General features: G+C 45.6%; 1 protein-coding gene across 8 annotated transcripts; it reads right to left on the reverse strand.

Moving 5' to 3' along the window:
- On the reverse strand, window positions 1-26,721 carry LOC142731511 (uncharacterized). 8 transcript variants are annotated; one of them, XM_075849418.1, is made up of 5 exons: window positions 7,397-8,318; window positions 4,021-4,158; window positions 1,535-1,662; window positions 824-941; window positions 1-262 (listed from the first exon to the last, which is right to left on the reverse strand). In XM_075849418.1, exons 1-3 carry the CDS (start codon window positions 8,208-8,210, stop codon window positions 1,643-1,645), a joined length of 972 nt encoding a protein of 323 aa, XP_075705533.1. In that variant the 5' UTR covers window positions 8,211-8,318; the 3' UTR covers window positions 1-262; window positions 824-941; window positions 1,535-1,642. The 8 variants fall into 8 exon arrangements, 2 of the variants coding, with proteins under 2 accessions (XP_075705533.1, XP_075705532.1); XM_075849417.1 differs by having other exon boundaries at window positions 1,535-1,665; XR_012878970.1 differs by lacking the exon at window positions 7,397-8,318 and adding an exon at window positions 13,171-13,219 and having other exon boundaries at window positions 9-262; window positions 1,535-1,665.

Genomic DNA, 26,721 nt, shown 5'->3' on the forward strand with positions numbered 1-26,721 from the left:
TTAAATAAGGTAAAAGCAATTTTTATTTATTTAGTAATAGAAATGTGGAACAAATGTTTTTCAAAATCACTTAAAGCTATGTAAATAAAGTGTAGCTTCGATTTGAAATCTACATTTTTACTATTAAGGGTTAACATGGCTCAATTGTAGAAATTCGGAATCGGGTGCCACCAGGTCTCCATGTTGTCTGCGTTCTTCATACTGCAAATGGCGGATTACTACACAGCATAGCAGAAGTGGAGGTTTTCCCAGTCGGTGAAATCTAGAAAAGAAAGTTTAATCATCAATTCATTTAACCTCTTATTTTCCATATGATGGACACTACTCCGTGACAACTAAAGACAAGTTTTGCAGGAATCATCCACTGATTTGCAGCTGAAGACATATCTGTACTCTCCACCTTTGTATAAAGACTTGTTCATCTATTAAGGTGAATAGTTAAACCATACCCATCCTTATTCAAACCACATCTCCACTATATACTAACAAACTTGCCTCGTCCTCATCTTCTAGCTGCCTGGAGTTCCCTTACAAATCCAGAACTGAGAAAACTATTTGATAGCTGTAAAGTAAGCCACTATAACGGACTGCAATATACTATTACCCTGCTCATCTCAAATATTAAGATAAGCGCCACCTATTAACAATCTACCACCAATCCCCTCACAACCACGCCAATAACACAGAAAGGGCCATCCATAATGGGGGGTTATGGACCATTATACCTTTTAAGTGATCATGAATAGGCAGTTTGGGTACCAGCTTTGGATTGCCATTCTAAACTAATGTCAGGGACATAAGACAAATGAGAACTAATACATACCATCTTGTTGCGGCTTGATGCCCTGGTGATGATTCAACGACTAGCAAGTAGCAGGGCAACGGTGGGTGGTTGTTCAGAGTCCTTCTGAGGTCCATACCAGAGAATCAACGTTTCATGCCTGCAAGACAGAAAATAATGTAAATAAAACATGATATTTTCTAAGCTTCAAATGCCAACCTCTGTATAGAAAACAACTGGTTAGGACCACGGCACTACATACATTTATAGGCATTACAGCAACAGGGATCACACTGGTTACTATAGTTATTTTAGCTATTTTCACACGGTGTTATACTGATAACCCCCCAATTATCAATACAACAAATCATGCTCAAAGTCGCCACTATCCTGCCGGGACTGGGGATTAGAAAGTGGAGCCCTAAGAAGGGGCCACAGCCAGAACGTTATCCTGGATGGGTGTAAGGAATGCAGTAATATACTGCATCAATAATAACTCGCTCGAGGGTGGACTATAGTTATTTTAGCTATTTTCACACGGTGTTATACTGATAACCCCCCAATTATCAATACAACGAATCATGCTCAAAGTCGCCACTATCCTGCCGGGACTGGGGATGGGCTTACAATGTCACCATGGAATTACATGGTGCATTGCCGTTTTACTATAACGGATGATATATCTATTTTGTAGGTTATTAATCTAGAAATTATAATGTCTATAGACTTCATAAAATAAAGGGAGAGACCTACTATCTGAAAGCAGCTCCTTCCAGCTGGGCCAGTGAACCAATGACTGAACGTTGTAGAAACGTGGAAGTCGGATGTTTTCACACTTTCTTAAATAACGGATGTTCAGCATCAGAAGTCTGTTAATGTTCCTGCTAAAAGAAAGAAACAGGACGTTAAAAAAACCTATTATGCATTTTAAGTTTAAAGAAACTCCCAATAATAGCTATTGAGCCCCCCCCCCTCCTGTTTGTACACACCAAGCACTTCATCCACTAATACTTTCAGCCTCCCGCTTTGACTAAGTGAATCCTGCAGCTTTTGCTGTGTGGATCAGAAGTCAGACATTCCATTCAATCCCATGAGTCTCCATGCGATTCTCAAAGGAATGAATGGAAAAACGGACATCTGGTCCACACAGCAGATGCTGCAGGATTTGCTTAGTCAAAGGGGGTCACACGGTCCGACAGACTTAATAGATTTATAAATGCAGTATCATGTAAGGCTAAATTCACAATATCCTCGTATAATCCGTTACTCTGATCTGTAAAACGGATTGTAATCAGTTTGCATCCATTAGGGACTGTTCACATCAGCGTTCGCTTTCCATTCCGGGGTTCCGTCTGAGGTTTCCGTCGAGTCAACCCCGTAACGGAAAATGAAACTGAAACCACAGCTTCTGTTTCCATCACCATTGCTAATGGGTCGTCACCATTCCAGCAGGTTTCCGGTTTTCTGACGGAATCAATAGCGCAGTCGACTCCGCTATTGATTCCGTCGTTAAAAAGGAAACCTGCCAGAATGGTGACGAACGGAAACCATTAGCGATGTTTCCGTCACCATTGACATCAATGGTGACGGAAACGGAAGCTGTGGTTTCAGTTTCACTTTCCGTTGCGGGGTTCACCCGACGGAAATCTCAGACGGAACCCCGGAACGGAAAGCCAACGCTGATGTGAACAGGCCCTTATTGTGATTTCAATGGTATTTTTTAACTGATCCGTTTTTAGATCAGAAGAAGGATAAAAACGGATCAGAGTAATGGATTATACAACGCAAGTGTGAACTTAGCCTAAGAAATTCCATTTACAAACGGGAACACACACATCACAGCAGTCTTACAGAAAAACTGGCCTTGTTGCTCCAAGAAACCATGTTAACTAAAATGAAAGCTGCGCTCTGGTTGCTGTGGGTAACCAGATCCATTTTTCTGTGAGGGTTTATTTAGATGGTAGTTACATTTCTTTTTACCACGAAACAGCCGCAAAAGGTAAAATAACAGCATTTCGGCGAAGTTTCGTGGCAACTGCGGTATAACACGGTCTAAACAAACATTTACATGGTTGATAAATAAATCCATGCTAATACACTTGACCTGCCTAAGTAGAGTCGTGTGTTAATGAACCTTCCCTTACCCATCTTATCCCTCCACCCCCACCTTTAGGAAAGACACGTGACACCGAGGTTGGATGTGAAATGGCCACAGCAGCCGTTTATTAATTTCACAGTTTTATAAAAACAATTTAAATCCGAAACATTCGGATAACTAGTTAGGAATCCACCAGAGAATTCCTCCTAATAATTCACATGACCCAACATGGGTCAGAATCGTAAATAACAATTTTAACGTTAACATTAACCCGAGCAGAGGAAGTCCTTGAAGCCCTTTCAGATATTCCTTTTTTAAGAACACACCGAGTTAGCCATCTGCAAACCACCAATTACCCCCAGCCGTAAACCAGCTCGGAAGCACCGTTCACCTCAGCAGATGGCTCCAACCACTAGAAGTCCACTTCAAAGGGATAACACCCGATGAAGCCCTCAAGTGATATACCGACCACTAGAAGTCCACTTCAAAGGGATAACACCCGATGAAGCCTTCAAGTGATATACCTTCCACCAGAAGACCACTTCAAAGGGATAACACCCGATGAAGTCTTCAACCATGTACCTTTTTTGGGGGACGCATACCCCCGATGCGACCCCCCCACCATTTTGTACTGACTGGCCTCAAGGACTCCCCCCGCCACAGCGAAACAGGCCTTGACCACCTTAAGCCTGTGAGTTCCGCCACACCACCACCGCCCTTTCTATTCCTTCTGCTATCGCCAAGCTCCAAAGATCAATGCCAACCTCGGTCAGATGAACCCCATCACTCCTCCAGAAGTTCCCCACTCCTGACTCCAAATCCCTGTGCCGCACACAAATGCCCCCGTTTTTTGCTACGAAACGGGACACCGCCCGATTAACTTTAATGCGAGCCTTATTGACTCTCTCCACTGACCTAGCCAACCGCCAATGTTTCCTCGGGACTATGTCCGACCACACTATCACCAACTTGGGATAAGAAACCCACAAACACTACATATTGTGTTTGATATCCCGCACCAACTCACGAAAGGGGCGGGCTCCTAAGTCATTCCCACCCACGTGCAACACTAAGACCTCCGGAACCCTATCAAGCCGGGCATATGTCTGGAATTCCGCCAACACCCTGCTCCACGACATACCTCTAAATCCCAGCCAATGCCCAACCGCATCCTGTCGCGGAATGCGCAACTGGCGACCATCCGGGCGGACGTCTGCCCTCAAAGCCCCCCAGTGCACGTAAGAATGACCCATCAACCACACCAAACACGGAGGCAAATCTGAAACGGAAAAACAGTTAGGCACCACCATACAACATTTTAAAAGCGTTACCCACAAACCTCATAACATATGGGGGCGGACATAGGACTTAAACCTGTTGGACTCCCAACGACCAATACGCCACACCCCCTCATCATCCAACCCCCAGCGCCCCGCTTCTGTTGCTGCGCCAATCCTGAAGGAATGAGATGAATATGAGCCTGCCGCAACCCCAACCGCCGTCAAACATTTTTTAAATACAGCTCCAAACTGAAACCTGGACAAAAACGACCCGTCCACATGACGTAACAAAGGCAAATCTGGAGACCCCCTTTTTGGCGTAAAACCCCCCATGCACTCTACTGGGCACATAACCGACCCCTGGAGGGCGAACAAAACTATCAGTTTACCCTTCCCTACTTGGTCAGTTTTTGACCGACGCAACCATACCTCCAGCCGATCTGCGAATAGGCTCACCTCCCCAGATCTCAGCCCCCCTGCCTGTTTGGTACTTGGCGACACCCACTCACCTATTCTAAATGCCAAGCCAGTACAAAAGTGCCACCAACCTGTCTCTATCCGTATTGACGTCACCCAACTCTCTTACCCACTCCTCCCACTGCCTCCAACAAGCAGCATAAGCACTCCACGTTGTGCGCGCCAAAGACCTTTGTAACAGTTGTTCTACGGGACCGATACCAGATCCCAAAGGTGATCCGGACAAGCCAAACCGAGACGATCCGCTCCCGGTGCCAATTGCCGAAACCGGTCCCACTGCGAGCGAGAAAGAGCATCAGCGATACAATTCCGTACTCCCGGGACATGCACCGCCACCACCCACGCGTTCAACGACAAACACACCAACACTAAATGTCGCAACAATTGAACTACCGGAGGAGAGGACGCCGTGATGTTATTAATGGCCAGCACCACCCCCATGTTGTCGCAGTAAAAACGGACCTTCTTATCCCTGAGCCTGTCCCCCCAAATGGTAGCCGCCACCACGATGGGAAACAGCTCGAGCAGGGCCAGATTCCGCGTGAGTCCACTGGACACCCAACTAGCCGGCCATTGACCTGCGCACCACGGACCTCCTCCGTAAGCTCCAAAACCGCCCGCCCCAGCCGCATCCGTAAAAATATTCAAATCACTCGTATCCTGCGCTGGGGCCATCCATAGCGAGCGACCATTGTACTGGCCCAAGAAGTCATCCCAAACCTGAAGATCAGCTCGGTGCTCCTCCTTGAGCCGCACAAAATGATGTGGCGCACGCACTCCCACCGTTGCCGCCGCCAACCTCCTACCAAACACCCTCCTCATCGGCATAATCCGGCAGGCGAAATTCAACTTCCCCAGCAGCGACTGAAGCTCCCGCAGCGTCATTTTTTTCAGTCTACAAGCCCGCCGTACCTCCAGCCTCAAAGAACCCAACTTATCCGCAGGGAGACGACACTCCATTGCCACCGAGTCTATTTCAATACCCAAAAAACAAATAGTCGCTACCGGGCCCTCCGTTTTTTCTGGCGCCAAAGGAATCCCAAAATCCCTCGCCACCTTCTGTAGTGTATGAAGCAAATTACCGCAAACCGGCGAACCCCCGGGCCAACGCACAAAAAATCATCTAAGTAATGGATCAACGAGTCGACCCCGGATACTCCCCTCGTTACCCACTCCACGAAGCTACTAAACGCCTCGAAGTATGCACAAGAAAGGGAACACCCCATCGGAAGGCACCGATCCACGTAAAAAGCCCCATTCCAAAAACAACCCAACAGCCGTTGGCTTTCCGGATGAACTGGCAACAACCTGAACGCCGCCTCGATGTCGGTTTTTGCTAGCAGCGCACCTGGACCCGCAGCCCGCACTAAACCCACCGCCTTATCGAATGAGGTATAGACTACGGAGCACAACTCGTGATCAATCCCGTCATTTACCGACGAACCCTTGGGATACGATAAATGTTGAATCAAACGAAATTTTCCGGGCTCGCGTTTAGGGACAATACCCAACGGGGACACAACTAAATCTTTTACAGGCGACTCAACAAACGGCCCCGACATGCGGCCCAACGAAACTTCTTTTAACAACTTTTCCGACACGACTTTTGCATGCAAGTGAGCCGATTTTAAATTCCTCCGCGTAACCGGAACCTCATAAGGAGGCGGAGGAATAACAAAACCAACACGAAACCCTTCGTAAAGCAACTTAGCCGCCGCCCTATCCGGATACTCATTTAGATAAGGGGCCATCTTTTCCACCCTCACCGGCGACACCCCCTTGACCAGCCGCGGAGGGCTGGTTCCCTGACCTCTTTTTTCGCAGACATTTTGCCGCCCCGTGTGATGCACCATTACACTCGGAACACACGTGCTTGAACTTGCACGTGGCCCCGAACTTACACTGGCCTTCATTAAATTGCCAGCAAAAACCCGCCTTTCCCCCGCCGCTTTGTCCAACCTGACTAGACTGGCCTCCCTGGCCGCCGCTCCCGGGAAAGGACTGCCTAACCGGAGCCGTAACCCGTAACCAGAGAGCAATATCCTTCTGGTCCCACCGAATCGCCGGCCGAACCGCTTTCCGCTGACGGAATTGCTCATCGTATCGCAGCCACGCCTGACCCCCATACGCCCTATGAGCCTCCCCAATGGCATCAAAATAACAAAACAACGCCGAGCAATTTTCCGGCGCCTTTTCCCCTTTCACACTAGCCAATATGGCGAACGCCTGCGACCAGTTAACGAACGTCTGCGGGATAAGCCTATACCGCCGCCGTTCCTCCTCGTCCTTTTTACTCTCGTCCCGCTTGCTCTTATCCAAATTAAATTTAGCGAGCGGCAAGAGAGAAAAAATCTCAACATATTCGTCCTTCCAGATCCGCTCGCGCACCTCCTGCTTTAAATGCGCCTCCAACGGACCTTCGAAACAAACGTACACCTCGCCCCGAGCACGGTCATCAATACGCACCCGATCGCCATCCTTTTGTGCCTCGGTCTGTACCGACACCGCGACCGCCTCCCTAACCGCCAGCACGGGCCGCGCCTGTACCAATCCCACGTCCCTGGGGCCCTCCCACACTACCGCCGGGGACACTTCCGTAGCTACCGCCGCCCTGTCTAGGCGCCCGACCAGCTCCCTCAAGCAACCCACTAAATCTGCCAGACCCGCGCCATCGCGCCACCGATGCGACGCTAGCAGCCCCCCCGCCGACACCCGACATAAAAATCGCTGGATATGACAATGATGGAGTTACACACTCACCGGGCCGCACAGGCGCTGTGTTCCCGTCAGCCGGACCATCCTGACCTCGACGATACACGTCCAGTTCACCTTCCTCCAGCTCCTCTCTCGCAGACGACTGGCCATCCCACCGACATCTTCGGATCGGAGATGATGAAGCGCTGACTGATGGGCCGGCAACCTGCCGCCTGACCGATGGAACCCAGACTTCCGACTGGACCTGTTGCCTCAACGTCGCTGCAGATCTAGGCGTCCGTCTCGATGATCCTGAAGAAGCCTGCCCCCTGGCCGGAACATCACCAGGCGGGGCGGCCGTACCTCGTCCTCCAAATCTTCTATCCGACGGTGGAGGGGTGACAGGGAGCCCGGCCTGCGACTCCCTGCTCACCGCCGGACCCCGTCGCGGCTTGGGATTCCTGCCAGGACGCAGGGCCTGGGAAGGGGCGGTCCCCCCAGCTGCCTGGCCTGCAGCGTCCGAGATCGGGCTCCCTCTGCGACGCCGTGTCCGCGGGACTGCCTCAGGACTGAGGCGCTCTGGGGGTCGAGACCGCCGGGAGGGACGAGTCGACCCGGCCTGCATCGCCGTCACCCCCGGCAACGCTCTCTGCCTGCTCCGGACAGGAGCAGTTGTTGCCGACTCCCCCCCCGCCGCCATGCTAGGAAGGGGGCCGGAGGAGGGGAGCCTGTCTCCTGCAACAGACCCCGAACGCCGTGCCTGACGTGGCAACACGGCGTCCGGGATCCTTGCTAATGCAGCCACGGTCTCCTCCAGCCATCCGGGACCGTGGTGCACAGCAGCAGCACGCAGCTGCTCTAACAACCCTGCCTCTGCCATACTGAGCGAGCGCGGGCAACGGGGAGCTTGTCTCTCCCTGTGTTACTCCTCCCGCTGCTTCCGGCTCAATGCCGCAAACAGCGGGAAGCTCAGCAACGGCCCCCTGACTCCTCCTTGTCCCTCCTCCACCTCCTCCTAACTCTCCCTCCAACTCTCCCCTACCTATTAACCCTTTCCCTACCAGTGAGGTCATGGAGGCTTCCCCTTAAGCCCTGCAGGCTGTGTCCAGCCTCTTCTGGATTTCCTACACTTAAAGGCCATGTACACTAAGAAATCAAGAAGGATTTTGCAACAACTATTAAATTGACTTATTTTTTTCAAGATTTTCAAGATACGGCTTCTATGTATTCTGTATATATAGAAATGGAATATTTCTTCAAAGCAGATTCCATCAGGTCAGGAGCAGCTTTCAGCCCAGCCATCAGTTTAGCTGACCTGATGGAATCGGCTTTGACGGAATACAGTATCTACGTACACAGGATACAAAGAAGCCGTCTCCTAAATAGAAAAAAAAATGTCATATCAATTTAAAAGTTGTTGCAAATCACAAAATATTATAAAAAAAACAAAAACGCTTCGAAGGTTGCAGATCGCCTAAAAACACAAAGATCAAAACTGCATCTACAAACCATATCGGCCATGTTCACCCAGGGTGGCTACGCTGCGTAAAAGTATACAGCGTAACTCCTGCGGGGTCCAAGGCAAATTCCACCAAATTGCTGCTGCGGAAAACAGCAGGTAAAAAAAACCCACAAAACCTTAATTACTCTGGTCTCTGTAGTCATGGCGACGCATCCCTGTTGTCCAGCCTCCTGGGATGAAAATTCATGCATCAATCACATGGGATGAAACGTCATGTCAGGAGGCCGGCCTGGACGGAGAAGTCTAGAGATGTGGGAAAAGCCCAGGCAGAACCATAGAACGGGATCTACAGGCCGCAATTACCGACCATTTCACTTCTATTGACATTGGACATTGTGGAAGCCTCAGAAAGATGGGACATGTCCTATCCTGCTTTTTACTGACCGTGCTCCCATACTTTGCCGAAAATGCGGGTAGCTGTCCATGGCCCCCAGCTGCCGGCCGTGCCCGTAATCGCATACCATGATTACGGGCACAGTCGCGTGCATGAGGCCTGAGTCGAAACTTTTTTCCTATGGGATTTTTGCAGTGGAATTGTGGCTTTTCCGCAGCAAAAACCGCAACATTCCCTTTGAAAGCTATGTATGAGGAAAGCCCGCAACCAAAAACACTGTGAATCAGCAACATAAAGTGACACGCGGCTTAAAAGCACGCAACGCAGGTTCATTTATGAGCTTGTTTTCTGCACATTTTTACGCAGTGTGTGGATGAGATTTGTTCATACTGTATTATGCTGCAGATTTTCAGCAATGAAATAAGTTGTGGAAAACCTGCAGTATTTATGCTACGTGTGAACATACACTAAGGCTACAGCACACGTGGCGTATTTTGATCCGAAAAATTTGCACCAAAGCTCAGGAAATTTGCAGATAAAAGGCCTTGTTCACATCTGACTTGGGGTCCCGTTCTGACGGAGCTTTCCGTATTAACGGGACTCTGAACCGATACAGACGGTACCCAGAGGCTTCCATTTCCATCCCCATTGACAGATCTGTCGCCATTTAAATCAATGGCGATGGAAACGGAAACCTCTGGGTTCCGTCTGTGTCGGTTCAGGGTCCCGTTCTGACTGAAAGCTCCGACGGAACATCAGAACGGGAACCCAACGCAGATGTGAAAGAGGTCGGAGCCGCACCTAACCGCACGCTTTTCGATGCATTTTTAAGTTTTGATGCGTAAATCTGTGCGTTTTCATGCTGCGGCTTTTGGAGGAGTTTTTCCTCAGAACTAGGCAGATACAATTCGCAAGCAGAAACGCAAGATAAATTGACATGCGGTGGATTTTAAAATACGGATTGCAGGTCAATTTCTGTGCAGAAAAAAACGGCAGCGTGTACATGAGATTTCTTGAACTCTTCTACACCTCGCTGTTACTGTATTACGCTGCGGTTCTGCCGCACACAAAATGCATCATGTGCATTAAGCCTAAGGGTATGTCCACGCTTAACAAAATACGGAGCTGTTTTCAAGCGAAAAGCGCTCCTGATTTTCAGCCGTTTTTTAAGCAACTTGCGTTTTTTGCGGAGTCAATGAAAAACAGCCGCAAAAGCATCGCAAGAAGTGACATGAACTTTTTTACGAGGCGTTTTTTTTACGCGCCGTTATTTGAAAATGAGGCGTAAAATAACGCCCCGTCGGAACAGAACGCCATATTTCCCATTTAATTCCAATGGGCTGATGTTTGTAGCCGTTCCGCTTCTGATTTTTCAGCCTTTTTTGGGATGTTTAGGCTTGGTTCACACACACTATTTACGGACGTAATTCTGGCATTTTAGCCCCGAATTACGTACGAAAATGCGGCTCAATAGCATCGGCAAACATCTGCCCATTCATTTGAATGGGTCTTACGATGTTCTGTGCCGACGGTCATTTTTTTTACGCCCCGCTGTCAAAAGGCGGGGCGTAAAAAAGACGGCCGCGTCAAAGTAGTGCCTGTCACTTCTTCAGACGTAAATAGAGCCGTTTTCCATTGACTCCATGGAAAAACAGCTCCATTTCCGTCCGTAATGGACGCAGCGAAAAGCGCCTCAACATGCCTCAAAATTACGGAGCTTTTTTCTCGTAAAAACAGCCCCGTAATTTCAGCCGTAACGGACGCTGCCGTGTGAACATACACTTACAGCCCGAAAACCAGCTTAAAATAGTTTAGCTCAACCACATGTGTTCTACACGCACGCACGCACGCACACACGCAGTATTAAGAAGCCTGAAAATAAACTTTGTAATAAAATTATTAAAGGCTATGTACATCTTAAAAACAAAAAAAATCTAATTGTGTTTATGGTAAAAGTCATTGGAAATTTGCAACAAAGAGGCTCTGTCACCAGATTTTGCAACCCCTATCTGCTATTGCAGCAGATCGGCGCTGCAATGTAGATTACAGTAACGTTTTTATTTTTAAAAAACGAGCATTTTGGCCAAGTTATGACCATTTTTGTATTTATGCAAATGAGGCTTGCAAAAGTCCAAGTGGGCGTGTTTACAGTAAAAGTACAACTGGGCGTGTATTATGTGCGTACATCGGGGCGTTTTTACTACTTTTACTAGCTGGGCGTTGTGTATAGAAGTATCATCCACTTCTCTTCAGAACGCCCAGCTTCTGGCAGTGCAGACACAGCGTGTTCTAGAGAGATCACGCTGTGACGTCACTCACTTCCTGCCCCAGGTCCTGCATCGTGTTGGCCACATCGGCACCAGAGGCTACAGTTGATTCTGCAGCAGCATCAGCGTTTGCAGGTAAGTAGCTACATCGATTTACCTGCAAACGCCGATGCTGCTGCAGAATGATCTGTAGCCTCTGGTGTCGATGTGTCCTCGCTCGTCCGACACGATGCAGGACCTGGGGCAGGAAGTGAGTGACGTCACAGCGTGATCTCTCGAGAACACGCTGTGTCTGCACTGCCAGAAGCTGGGCGTTCTGAAGAGAAGTGGATGATACTTCTCGTCAGAACGCCCAGCTAGTAAAAGTAGTAAAAACGCCCCGATGTAACACACATAATACACGCCCACTTGGACTTTTACTTTAAACACGCCCACTTGGACTTTTGCAAGCCTCATTTGCATAAATACAAAAATGGTCATAACTTGGCCAAAAATGCTCGTTTTTTAAAAATAAAAACGTTACTGTAATCTACATTGCAGCGCCGATCTGCTGCAATAGCAGATAGGGGATTGCAAAATCTGGTGACAGAGCCTCTTTAAGTGATTTTTAATTTCTCAGATATAGCTGCTTTGCATCCTGTATACAGAGCAGCTGTATTCTGCGCTGAGACTTGAATCCGTCAGGTCAGCGAGGCGGACGGGTTCAGTGTCAGTGGGTCCTGCTCAATCTAAAAAACAATTATTATTTTTAAATAAATTAGAACTTTTCACCAATCACACCGATACGGTTTTAAAAAAAAAAAAAAAAAAGCGTTTTCAAAAGGTGTACATCGGCTTTAAAGATAACCCATGCATGTGCAGCACAGATCCTGGGGCACTTCACTTTTTTATTTCCTCCTGTTATTTAGATATCGGTGCCGTTATATTTGGCGCCAGATATTTAAATAACCCCCTGAACTGTCAATGGGGCGTGTAATTGGCGGCTTTTTAAAAAAGGGAGGCGATTTCAGGCGTTTTTCGCCACTGTTTCCGAAATGGTTTACAAGCAAAAAAAAAAACAAAACAAAAAAAAAACCCTTTGTGAACAGGGCCTTAATAAAAACGCCACATTTTGATCCCGAACCTCAGGGTTATCCAGTTCTGGCAGGTAACATGGCCAATGCAGTACAGGATTTGGACTCATTACAGAAGAACCACCACGTGACTGCTTTGTAAACAAGAGACAGCGCGTCATAGACAGTTCACAAGGTAAAGCTTAGTTTGCCGTGTTAGAACCTGGAGAGGTTTCACCACAAACAAATTACTCTGTTTTGCTACGATCGCAGCAAATCCTTGTAGTTTTGCAACGAATGGACGAAAATCTGGGCAGAATAGCGCGATCGCTGCAAAAAAAAAAACCCCGCGATTTTCGTCAATTCGCGGCAAAATGGCGCGGTTTTCCCGCGATCGCGCGGGGAGAGGAGGGGAGGGGACAACTTAATTTTGACCGCAACTTGAACGCCCCTATTGCTGTTACAAAATACTGTATTCCTAGCTGTGCCATCATAAACCTTACACAATATAAAAGTATGAATGCAAATATGGCAGCACGTAACAGCAGCACTGTGTGCACGTGGAGCAGCATTATACAGATACAATTCTCATTACAAGGCGCTATTCACAAGGGTCACTTTTCAGAACGGCTTCTAGTTCGTCTAGTCTAAGGCTTCGTACACACCTGGTCTCAGCTTCCACAAAGAAACGACAACCAGCGAGTCCATAAAGCAGCTGTATTTAACATGAGATGGCCACACCCCCTCCCAAACCGGAATGACAGCACCCTTTCAATGCTGAACAAATTTTTAGCGTTTTTTTTTGCAGGAGGAAAAGTCTGCCTCAAAATTCCGTTTGGGATTTTGAGGCAGATTTTGACCTTCCTGCACGGCGTTTGCCACGTTTTTTGCTCGCGCACATTGAGTGCTACGGGCAAAAAACTCCCGGGAGGTCAATGGGAGGTCAGAGGCGTCACCGCGCGAAGATTGGGCATGTCCCTTCTTTCTCCCGCGAGGCGGTTTTACCGCTCGCGGGAGAAAACCGCCCCCTCCTCTCATTGAAATCAATGGGAGGCATTTTCGGCCGGTTTTTGACGAGTTTTGCGGAGGTGTTTTCACGCCAAAAAGCTCGTCAAAATACTCCATGTGAACAGGGCCTTAAACTCATGCATTACGTGCGGATTTGTTGCGCGTAATCCACAGTGTTAATTAAGTAAATGAGATTTCAAGTAATATTATCTGCACATTGCGAAATTGTACCTGACCTGCGGTGCGTATTTTAAAATCTGCAGCATGTCAATTGATCTTGTGTTTCCGCCTGCGAATTGTATCTGACAAATTTATTAGAAACATCGCCCCAAAAATCCGCAGCATTAGGGTATGTTCACACGACAGCTTCCGTTACGGCTGAAATTACGGAGCTGTTTTCAGGACCACAATTTCAGACGTAATGGCAAGTGCAGGCGCTTTTCGCTGCGTCCATTACGGACGTAATTGGAGCTGTTTTTCTATGGAGTCAATGGAAAACGGCTCCAATTACGTCTCAAGAGGTGACGGGCGCTTCTTTGACGTGGGCGTCTTTTTTACACGCCGTCTTTTGACATGAAGTGATCGTGGGGGGTTCCGATGCTTGTCGTGGCAATCGGAGGTCAGACAATGACCTCCGGGTTGCCATGTACGGAAGACTCGGAGGAGCAGCCTCCTGCCGGTCCTCCGAGGCTTCCTGTCAGTGTGACTGTCACGTCACAATGACAGTTAGAGTACATTACACTACATTACACTACGTGCAGTGCCGCACCTGCCATGAGGCCAGGTGAGCCGACGGCCTCAGGCGGCACCACCTACCCAAACGGGGGGGGGGGGCGGCATTTTCAGCCCGGGACGAACTGGACCGGGGGGAGCAGTCGTGCCGAACATCTGTAACACTCCTCCTCCTCCTCTCTGACGCTGTACACAGCACATGCAGCCAGAGAGAAGCAAGTCTGCAGGAGGAGAGACGAGCAGCACGAGGTAAGTTCCTGCCTTGCTGGGACCGGGACCCGTGACGTGAGTATACTGCAAGGGGGGGTCTGGGCATTTTACCGACAGCAGAGGGCTCTATGGGGCTGGAATAATCCACCCCATAGAGCCCTCACATCACTATAATGGAAGGATTAGTGTGGGTGGGGGAGGGTCTGACTGTCTGACTTACTGCAGAGAGCTCTATAGGGGGGGCTTCTGCAGTCAGTCAGATGCTCAGACCCCCTAACCTTTCAGTATAGTAACTAGTCAGGGCTCTATGATAATTCCCCCCTATAGAGCCCTCTGCTGTCAGTAAAACGCCCAGACCCCCCCCCCCCTTTGCAGTATACTCCTGGCTTTGTAGCTTTCCTGTGCTTAATTAGCGTGGGAAAGCTACAAGCAGGGCTGTGACTGGTGAGTCTCACAGTCACTCCCAGTGCACACTGCATGCGGCAGCTGCGGCAGCCAGTCTGACTGTGAGACTCTGACCAGTCACCACCCACACGCAGCAGAGAGACAGGATAGACTGTCGTTGAATAAACCCTCAACTACTACAGTTTCACAGGCATTGACTATGACAGTTTCTATAGTGTAGTGGTTAGCTTGTCTGCCTTACATATGGAAGGTTGTTGGTTCAAATCCCAGCTGGCATTTTTTTTTTTGTTTTTTTTTTATATTATTAATATCTTGTATTGGGGTTTGTTCACACTAGCATTAATATACGTTTACCTCTCTTCCGTCAGAGGAAGAGAGGATCGATACGTTAAACGGAAAGCAACGGCTCCATTAGAATTACCATTGCTTTCAATGGTAATTCTTTTGTATCAGTTGCTTTCCGTTTGTCTCCGTTCGCTAGGTTTCCGTTCTTTTGAACGGAAATAAAAGTTCTGCAGACTGTACTTTTGTTTCCTTTAAAAAAAACGGAAACTTAGCGAACGGAGACAAACGGAAAGCAACTGATTCAAAAGAATTACCATTGAAAGCAATGGTAATTCTAATGGAACCGTTGCTTTCCGTTTAACGTATCGATCCTCTCTTCCTCTGATGGAAGAGCGGTAAACGTATATTAATGCTAGTGTGAAAGAAGCCTTAGGGCCTGTTCACATCAGCGTTGGCTTTCCGTTCTGGGGTTCCGTCGGAGGTAACCCCGCAACGGAAAGTCAAACTGAAACCACAGCTTCCGCTTCCGTCACCATTAGCGCAGTCGACTGCGCTATTGATTCTGTCACAAAAACGGAAACCTGCCGGAATGGTGACGAACGGAAACCATTAGCAATGTTTCCGTCACCATTGATTTCAATGGTGACTGAAACGGAAGCTGTGGTTTCAGTTTGACTTTCCGTTGCGGGGTTCACCCGACGGAAACCTCCCACGGAACCCCGGAACGGAAAGCCAACGCTGATGTGAACAGGCCCTAATCCTTCCCCATAAACCTGCCCCCGCTAATTAAAATAAATATATTATATAATGTATATAGCGCTGTATCCTGTATCCGTCAGATCAGCGGGACTGACTGATTCAGTGTCAGCGAGTCCTGCAGGATCGAGCTGTTACCGATCACATCTAAGTTCATAACTTAGATGTGATCGATAATAGGCGACCTAATGGATTCAGGTCTCAGCACTATATACAGCTGCTCTGTATACAGGATACAAAGCAGCTGTATCTCAAAAAGTGCAAATCATTTTCAATAAAAAGTAATTAAAACTTGCACCAATCGCATTAATAGATATCTTTATATATCATACTGACATGTCCGAAGTTTTCATCGGTGGGGGACCGAGCACTGAGGCCCCCACCGATCGCTAAAACGAAGCAGCAGAAGTGCTCGGGTGAGCGCTATACCGCTTCATTTATGATCGACTTTCAGCCGAGTGAGCGGTGTACGGACTCCTAGACTTTCTATTGAGCCCGTACACTGCTCCAAGGAAAGCCAAACAGAATTGAAGCGGCACACCGCTCACCTGAGCACTTCTGCTGCTTAGTTTTAGCAACTAGTGGGGGGTCTCAGTGTTCGGACCCCACTGATCAAAACTTCTGACATGTCAAAAGTTTTAAAAAAAGTTGTTACACTTTAAAGAGAATCTTTCACCTGCCCACAGATTTGCATTTGAGTGCAGCATGTAATGGGGAGGGCTGCACAAACTCTGGGGCACTTTATATTTTTTTTCCTACCCTCTTTCCTTACTTAGATATCGGTGCTGTAATATTTGGCGCCCGATATTTAAATAACCCCATGAACTGCCAATGGGGCGGTAATTAGCAAGGGGACGTGTAACATCGCTGTGACACTGCCCAATCCGCTGCGGACAATGTCAACAGCAAGAGCTGGAGAGAGGAGATCATGTGCGCGTGCACACGCTCTCACTCTTCAGTTCTCGGCAGGCAAGTACAAGACTGTGATCTCAGGTGAGAGATCAGTCTTGTCGTCCTTGTCTGCCGAGAGCTAAAGAGTGAGAGCGTGCGTGCGCGCACAGCTCCGATGCCATGAAACAGAAGAAGAAGAATTCACACTCTTCTTCTCCTCTTGTGTTCCTTAGTGGTGGTGGAGCTGCGTGCACGAGCTCTCTCTCCAGCTCTTGCTGTAACGCTGACAGTAGCTGATTGGACAGTGTCACAGCGATGTTACACGCCCCCTTGCCAATTACCTCCCCATTGACAGTTCATGGGGTTATTTAAATATCGGGCGCCAAATATTACAGCACCGATATCTAAATAACGAAGGAGGCTAAGAAAAAAATGTAAAGTGCCCCAGAGTTTGTGCAGCCCTCCCCATTACCTGCTGAACTCAGCTGCACATGTATGGGGAGGTGAAAGGTTCTCTTTAAAAGAAAGGTGTTATAATTATTTATTTTTTATTTGATATGTTTTATTTTATGGGCCTAATTTTTCTAATTATTTTAATATGTTTCCGAAGGTAGCTATTTATTCATGTGTTTGTACGTCTGTGGGGGCAGCCAGCTTTATCTTTATTTTTCATACTGCTAATTTTTGTTTTGCAGGTTCCGCTGGACCATTTGGACTACGTCGTAGATTCGTTGAACTACTTCGCTGATTTAAGCTTTATTTCTTTTTTTAACCCCTTAACGCTCTGCGGCGTAATAATCCGTCGTGCTAACTGTATCGTTAGCGCTCAGCGACGGACTACTACGTCGCGGGAAGAACGGTCATTTTGGCCGTCCTCCCGACACATACAGGAGCTGTGACAGCTGCTGTCTCGTACAGCAGCTGCCGCAGCTCCTACAGCGGGGACCGATCGCTGTGTCCCCGCTGATTAACCCCTTAAAAGCCGTGTTCAATAGCGATCACGGCTTTTTAGGGGTTAAGCTACAATCGCCAGCCTGCTACACGATTGCGGCTGGCGATGGTGGCTATGGCAACCGGACACCAAACAATGGCGTCCGGCTATGCCATCGACGGAAGCCTAGTGGGTCCTGACGAAGTCAGGACCCACTATGCTTGCTGTCAGTGAGTAGCTGACAGCTCTGATACACTGCACTACGCATGAAGTGCAGTGTATTAGAATATCGATCAGGGCCTCCAGCCCTCAAGTCCCCTAGTGGGACAAAGTAATAAAGTAAAATGTTAAAAAAAGATGTGTAAAAATAAGAAAATAAAAGTTTTAAAAGTAATAAAAGTCAAAATCCCCCCTTTTTCCCTTTATCAGTCCTTTATTATTAATAAAAAAATATAAACAAACAAATAAACGATACATAATTGGTATCGCCGCGTCCGTAACGGCCTGAACTACAAAATTATTTCATTATTTATTCCGCGCAGTGAACGCTGTAAAATAAAATAATAATAAACCGTACCAGAATCACAATTGTTTGGTCACTTCACCTCCCAAAAAATGGAATAAAAAGAGATCAAAAAGTCACATGTACCTAAAAATGGTACTGATCGAAACTGCAGTTCGTTACGCAAAAAATAAGTCCTCGAACGGCTTTCTTGATGGAAAAATAAAAAATGTATGGCTCTTAGAATAAGGTAACACAAAAAGTGAATGATTTTTAAAAAAAAGTATTTTATTGTGCAAACGCCATAAGGCATGTTGCTGATTTTTTAGTCACCACGCCACTTAAAAATAGAATAAAAACTGATCAAAACGTCGCATGCACCCCAAGAAAACTACAATGGATTCCTCAAGGGGTCTAGTTTCCAAAATGGGGTCACTTTTGGCGGTTTTCTACTGTTTTGGCACCACAAGACCTCTTCAAACCGGACATGGTGCGTAATAAAAAGGAGGCCTCAAAATCCACTAGGTGCTCCTTTGCTTCTGAGGCCGGTGCTTCAGTGCATTATCACACTAGGGCCACATGTGGGATATTTCTCAAAACTACAGAATCTGGGCAATAAGTATTGAGTTGCGTTTCTCTGATAAAACCTTTTGTGTTATAAAAAAAATGGTATAAAGTTGATTTTCTGACAAAAAAAAAATGTACATTTCACCTCTACTTTGCTCTAAATTCCTGTGAAACACCTAAAGGGTTAATAAACTTTCTAAATTCTGTTGTCAATACTTTGAGGGGTCTAGTTTCTAAAATGGGGTGTTTCATAGGGGTTTCTAATATATAGGCCCCTCAAAGCAACTTCAGAACTGAACTGGGACCTAAAAAAAAATCCTAATGAGCATTGCCTACTCCAAGATGACCCCAGTTTTGACCGTTTGTATAAACGGAGACCCCTATTAGACCGTTTCAGTGCCCGGTTTTCCCAAGCATACACCCCCGAGAAGTGTATTTCTATTGATGAGTCCTTGGTAGATTTTAAAGGGAGAGTTCAATTCCGTGAGTACCTGCCGGTTAAGAAGGGAAGGTATAAGCTGTGTGAGAGTGTATCAGGGTATACCTACAAATTTAGGATATATAAAGGGAAGGACACCAGTATTCAGCCCCCAGAATGCCCCCCCCCCCCCCTTACTGGGAGTTAATACAAAAATTGTGTGGGATTTGGTGCACCCACTGCTGGACCAGGGTTACCACCTCTACCTGGATAATTTTTATACCAGCGTCCCACTCTTCAACTGCCTCGCTTCCAGAAGTCCTGCGGCATGCGGCACCGCTAGAAGAAATCTGAGAGGCCTCCTTAAGACTCTGCTTGGGCAAACAAGAAGGGGTGAGAGCAGGGCACAATCTAGCAGCAACATATTGTGTGTCAAGTACAAGACAAGAGAGATGCCACACCAGTACCCATGTACCAGTAGGAGGTACCAGTACAGAGACCCCCAAACCAGACTGCATCCTGGACTACAATAGGTACATGGGAGGGGTGGACTTGTCAGATCAAGCCCTGAAGCCCTACTGCGCCATGCGGTGTGGTATGAGAAGCTGGCCGTGCACATCATACAGATGGCATTGTACAATGTGTACGTGCTACGTCGATGTGCAGGCCAGAGGGGATCTTTCCTGGAATTTCAAGAGGTGGTTATCAAGAACCTAATCTTTAGGGACCAGGAAGGGGGGGGGGCACCCAGTACTTCTGGAAGCGGGGCCACACACATCGTACCAGGGCAACACTTTCCAGGAGAAGTTCCCCAAACTGGCAAGAAGGGAAAAAGTCAAAAGAGGTGCAAAGTCTGCTATAAGAGTGGGATAAGGGAGGACACAATATTTCAATGTGACGCGTGTCCCGAAAAACCAGAGCTCTGTATGAAAGAGTGTTTTAAAATTTATCATACATCCCTTGGTTTATAATTTACCCCAATTTTACTTACCCTGATGCACTCCGCACAGCTTATCCCCCTCATCTTTCCCTTCTGAGCCCTGCTGTGCGCCCAGGCAGCTGATAACAGCTGCATTGAGGGTATTGCCATACCCGTAAGAACCCACATTACAGTTTATAGGGTGTAAGTCTCCGGTAAAAATGCTCACTACACCTCTAGATGAATGCCTTAAGGGTGTAGTTTTTAAAACGGGGTCACTTCTTCCGAGTTTCAACTGTACTGGTACCTCAGGGGCTTCTGCATACATGACTTCGCACCAGAAAATCCCCAGTAGGCCAAATGGTGGTCCTTTCCTTCTGAGCCCTCCCATGGGCCCAAACGGCAGTTTATCACCACAAATGGGGCATTCCTGCACTCTGGACAAATTGCGCAACAGAATGGGGTATTTTATTTCTTGTGAAAATAAGAAATTTTCAGCCAAAACTACATATTATTGGAAAAAAATTATTTTGTTTTAATTCCCAGCCCAATTCAAATAAGTTCTGTGAAAAAACTATGGGGTCAAAATGGTCACAACACCAATAAATGAATTCCTTGAGGGGTGTAGTTTCCTAAATGGGGTCACCCCTGGTGGTTTTCCATTGCTTTGATACCTCTGGGGCTCTGCAAATGCGACATGGCACCCGAAAACCAAACAAGCAAAATCTGCACTCCAAAGAACACACAGCGCTCCTTCCCTTCTGAGCCCTCCCATGGGCCCAAACAGCAGTTTATCACCACAAATGGGGTATTGCCGCACTAAGGACAAATTAGGCAACAAAATGAGGCATTTTGTTCCCTGTGAAACTAAGAAATTTTGATCACAAATGACATCTTATTGGAAAAAATGTCATTTTTTTAATTTCACATCCCAATTCAAATAGGTGCTGTGAAAAAACTGTGCGGTCAAAATGGTAACAACAACCATAAATGAATTCCTTGAGGGGTGCAGTTTCCAAAATGGGGTCACTATTGGGGGATTCCTACTGTTTTGGCACCTCAACACCTCTTCATACCTGGCATGCTGCCTAAAATATATTCTAATAAAAAAGAGGCCTCAAAATGCACTAGGTGCTTCTTTGCTTCTGGGGCTTGTGTTTTAGTCCACGAGCGCAGTAGAGCCACATGTGGGGCATTTCTAAAAACTGCAGAATCTGGACAATACATATTTAGTAGTGTTTCTCTGGTAAAACCTTCTGTGTTACAGAAAATATTTGAATACAAATAATGCAAATGTCACCTCCACTTTGCTTTAATTCTTGTGAAATGCCTGAAGGGTTAAAAAAAACTTTCTAAATGCTGTTTTGAATACTTTGAGGGGTCTAGTTTTTAAAATGGGGTGTTTTATCAGGGTTTCTAATACATGGGCCCCTCAAAGCCACTTCAGAACTGAACAGGTACCTTAAAAAAAAGGCTTTTGAAATTTTCTTAAAAATATGAGAAATTGCTGTTTATGTTCTAAGCCTTGTAACGTCCAAGAAAAATAAAAGAATGCTCAAAAAACGATGCCAATCTAAAGTAGACTTATGGGAAATGTGAACTAGTAACTATTTTGGGTGGTCTAACCGTCTGTTTTACAAGCAGATGCATTTAAATTCTGAAAAATTCTATTTTTTTAAAGTTTTCTCTAAATTTTGCAATTTTTCACCAATAAACACTGAATATATCGACCACATTTTACCACGAACATGAAGCCCAATGTGTCACGAGAAAATAATCTCAAAATCGCGCGGTTAGGTTTAAGCATTCCGACGTTATTACCACATAAAGTGAAATATGTCAGATTTGAAAAATGGGCTCTGAGCCTTAAGGCCAAAACAAGCCTGCATCCTTAAGGGGTTAATAAAATGGTTAAAGTGGATTGTGTGGAAGAGTTGTAATTTCTATAAAATAAATTTCTTTATGTCTCTGTTTTTTAATACTTCATTACCGCCTTAGTAATGGCTGCTGTCTGATTGAGAGCCTACATTACTAAGAAGGGGCTTAGTGTTAGCCAGTAATAAGGCTATCACTAACCCCTATAATTACTCTGGTACCCACCGCCACCAGGAGTATCGGGAAGAGCTGGGTACGATCCAGCACCCGACCGTCTGAAGAGAAGGGCGGGTACTGGGGTGGCCACAGGCTGGTAATATCAGGCTGGGAATGGCCAAAAACCATGGCCCTTCCCACCCTGGTAATGCTAGGCTGCTGCTGCTTTATTGTATCTGGCTGGTTATGAAAAATGGAGGGGATCTCACGTAATTTTTTTTCTATTATTTTTTTTTTTAAAAAGACCCAACGTTCCCGCTATTTTTCATAACCAGCCAGATACAATACAGCAGCTGCAGCCTAGCATCACCAGCGTGGGAAGGGCCACGTTTTTTATCCCTTCCCAGCCTGGTAAAACCAGCCTGTGGCCACCCTGCTGCCTTACAGTCGCTTCAGATGGTCGGGTACTGGATCGTACTCCCCTCGCGGCAGTGAGAACCGGGGTAATAATATGAATTAGTCATAGCCTTTTTACTGGCTAACACTAAGCCCCTTCTTAGTAATGGACGCTCTCAATCAGACAGCAGCCATTACTAAGGCCATAATAAAGTATTAAAAAAAACAGACATAAGAAAAACTTTTTTATTGAAATCTAAACTCCCCCATGCAACCCTCTTTCACCATTTTTTTTTTTTTTAAAAGTAGATCATCGAAGTAGTCCAATGAATCTACGACGTAGTCCAAACGCTCCAGCGGAACCTACCAAAAAAAAGCAGTATAAAAATGTAAAAAACTTACATTTGGCACAATAGAAACTAGAGGTCAAGGAAAAATAATTCCCCTTCATGTAACTGCTTCCTGTCAACTGAAAAGTCATCCGCCAGAGGGAAAAATGTTGCCCCATGGTGCAGTACAAGAAAGTCTAATTCCCAGGTCAGGCTTTCTAGTACTCCGCCATCAAGAAACATTATTCCTCCTGGCGGATGATTTTTCCATTGACAGGTAGCAGAGTTCTTCCGCAGCAGTGTTAGGGGGGCAAACTTGACAATTGCCCAGTTCCCCCAGAATGGGCCGCTACTCTTGGCCATATGCTCCCTGCTCCGCCGTTTGCTCTTGTAGGCCACAGCCTGGTTTAGACCTGAGGCCTACAAGAGATCGGGAGCATGCTGATGACGTCAACTGCCCGGCACAATGACATCACTGCATCATGCCATCCACGCTGGGCCACGGAACTCAGTTAAAATTCATAAGTCTATTAGGTAATAAAAAGGGGGCATAAAAAAGTGGCATACAAAAGGGGGCATCCTTATTGTGGGGGCATAAAGCAGGCATTTGAGTGTGGCAGAAAAAGTGGCATTAGTACTGAATGGGGGCATAAAAGGCCGCATTACTACTGAGTGGAGATATTATTTCTGTGGGGACATAAAGGGGTATTAGTACTGAGTGGGAATTCTATTACTGGGTGAGGGCCCTAAAAGTGGCTCTATCACTGAGTAAGTTATAAAGGGGACACTAACACTGTGTAGGGGAACAAAAGTAGCACTTACTGTGTGGGGCCTTTGGGGGAACAAAAGGGTGTGTGTACTATTACTGTGTGGGGCACCTAGTATAGTATGTATATGGAGTTTGTGTAGAGGTAGGGAATAGTTAGGGAGTGCGCTAGAAAAGCAAGGAGTCAAAGATATCTGTCATATTCTGCAGGGCTTAGGAAATCGTGTCCGGGAGAAGTTGTCATTGCGGTCTTGGCTGGATAAAGAAGAAAAGGTGAAAGTGAGCGACTTCAATCTGAGAAGACGTCACCTGTAAGTCACTCGATATCAGTATACTGTAATCACTTATATGGTCTGCAGATATCTTGTGTATAACTGGCATCTACCTCTATAAGGTCTATATATAGTGTGTTTTCTTCACTAACAGTATGGTGGTTTTTTTCTGACACTATGTTGTAGTAATATGTGATCATGGTTTGGTAGTTTTTTTCAGTAACAGTATGGAGTTATTATTCAGTAACAGTATGGAGGTATTATTCAGTAATAGTATAAAGGTATTATTCAGTAACAGTATGGAGGTATTATTCAGTAACAGTATGGAGGTATTATTCAGTAATAGTATAAAGGTATTATTCACTAATAGTATGGAGGTATTATTCAGTAACAGTATCGAGGTATTATTCAGTAACAGTATGGAGGTATTATTCAGTAACTGTATGGAGGTATTATTCAGTAACAGTATGGAGGTATTATTCAGTAACAGTATAAAGGTATTATTCAGTAACAGTATGGAGGTATTATTCAGTAACAGTATAAAGGTATTCAGTAACAGTTTGGAGGTATTATTCAGTAACAGTATGGAGCTATTATTCAGTAACAGTATGGAGTCATTATTCAGTAACAGTATGGGGGTATTATTTAGTAACAGTATAAAGGTATTATTCAGTAACAGTATGGAGGTATTATTCAGTAACAGTATGGGGGTATTATTCAGTAACAATATAAAGGTATTCAGTAACAGTTTGGAGGTATTATTCAGTAACAGTATGGAGGTATTATTCAGTAACAGTATGGAGGTATTATTCAGTAACAGTATGGAGGTATTATTCAGTAACAGTATGGGGGTATTATTCAGTAACAGTATGGAGGTATTATTCAGTAACAGTATGGGGGTATTATTCAGTAACAGTCTAAAGGTATGTAGTAACAGTTTGGAGGTATTATTCAGTAACAGTATGGAGGTATTATTCAGTAACAGTATGGGGGTATTATTCAGTAACAGTATGGAGGTATTATTCAGTAACAGTATGGAGGCATTATTCAGTAACAGTATGGAGGTATTATTCAGTATCAGTATGGAGGTATTATTCACTAACAGTATGGAGGTATTATTCAGTATCAGTATGGGGGTATTATTCAGTAACAGTATGGAGGTATTATTCAGTAACAGTATGGAGGTATTATTCAGTAACAGTATGGAGGTATTATTCAGTAACAGTATGGGGTATTATTCAGTAACAGTATAAAGGTATTATTCACTAACAGTATGGAGGTATTATTCAGTAACAGTATGGGGGTATTATTCAGTAACAGTATGGAGGTATTATTCAGTAACAGTATGGGGGTATTATTCAGTATCAGTATGGGGGTATTATTCAGTAACAGTATGGGGGTATTATTCAGTAACAGTATGGAGGTATTATTCAGTAACAGTATGGGGGTATTATTCAGTAAGAGTATGGAGGTATTATTCAGTAACAGTATGGGGTATTATTCAGTAACAGTATGGAGGTATTATTCAGTATCAGTATGGGGGTATTATTCAGTAAGAGTATGGAGGTATTATTCAGTAACAGTATGGAGTTATTATTCAGTAACCGTATGCAGGTATTATTCAGTAACAGTATGGGGGTATTATTCAGTAAGAGTATGGAGGTATTATTCAGTAACAGTATGGGGTATTATTCAGTAACAGTATGGAGGTATTATTCAGTATCAGTATGGGGGTATTATTCAGTAAGAGTATGGGGGTATTATTCAGTAGCAGTATGGAGTTATTATTCAGTAACCGTATGCAGGTATTATTCAGTAACAGTATGGGGGTATTATTCAGTAAGAGTATGGAGGTATTATTCAGTAACAGTATGGGGTATTATTCAGTAACAGTATGGAGGTATTATTCAGTAACAGTATGGAGGTATTATTCAGTAACAGTATGGGAGTATTATTCAGTAAGAGTATGGAGGTATTATTTAGTAACAGTATAAAGGTATTATTCAGTAACAGTATGGAGGTATTATTCAGTAACAGTATGGGGTATTATTCAGTAACAGTATGGGGGTATTATTCAGTAACATTATGGAGGTATTATTCAGTATCAGTATGGGGGTATTATTCAGTAAGAGTATGGAGGTATTATTCAGTAACAGTATGGCAGTATTATTTGTAATGTTGGTCTTACAATCTATGTACATTACTGTGGTGGGGGCTGTGGGGAAGTGTGAGTGTGGCAGCAGATGATCAGGCTAAGAGACAGTCTGCAGAGTGGCATGTGATGCACTTTGACATGTAGGTGAGACTTAAGTGTAGGGTGTGGGCAGATAACTTATGCACAGCCCAGGGCCTAAGATCATATTAATCCACCACTGGCATCGAGCCAGCACAGGCAGACCACTACAATACAGCAGGTAGAGAAAAGAAACCAGCCCAGGCTGCCGCTTCAAAACAGGCCTTGAAGTTTCACCTGGCAAGAAGATGTGTTAAACCATGTTCAGTGATAATGCTGATAATGATACTAAAGTAATACAGTAAGAAGAATTCTTTAAATATTTTCTATACTTTAAACAACACTTTAACAAAAAACAACACATTTTTTCCTATTTAAAAAATGTATATATTGCGTGTTTGTTGTGTAAAGCTAGTAATGAGAAAACTCTGATAGATTGGGGGGCGTCTTTTTATAGTTCGACTCAGGCAGCAGAGAGGCTAGGTTCACCCCTGGGCATATCCCTGAGCACCCCTGATGGTAAGTCTATAACTTAACCTTTACCTAACAATGTCCACCACCCCAG

Source organism: Rhinoderma darwinii, unplaced genomic scaffold, assembly GCF_050947455.1.
Source record: "Rhinoderma darwinii isolate aRhiDar2 unplaced genomic scaffold, aRhiDar2.hap1 Scaffold_81, whole genome shotgun sequence".
In the NCBI taxonomy this organism is placed as follows: domain Eukaryota; kingdom Metazoa; phylum Chordata; class Amphibia; order Anura; family Rhinodermatidae; genus Rhinoderma; species Rhinoderma darwinii.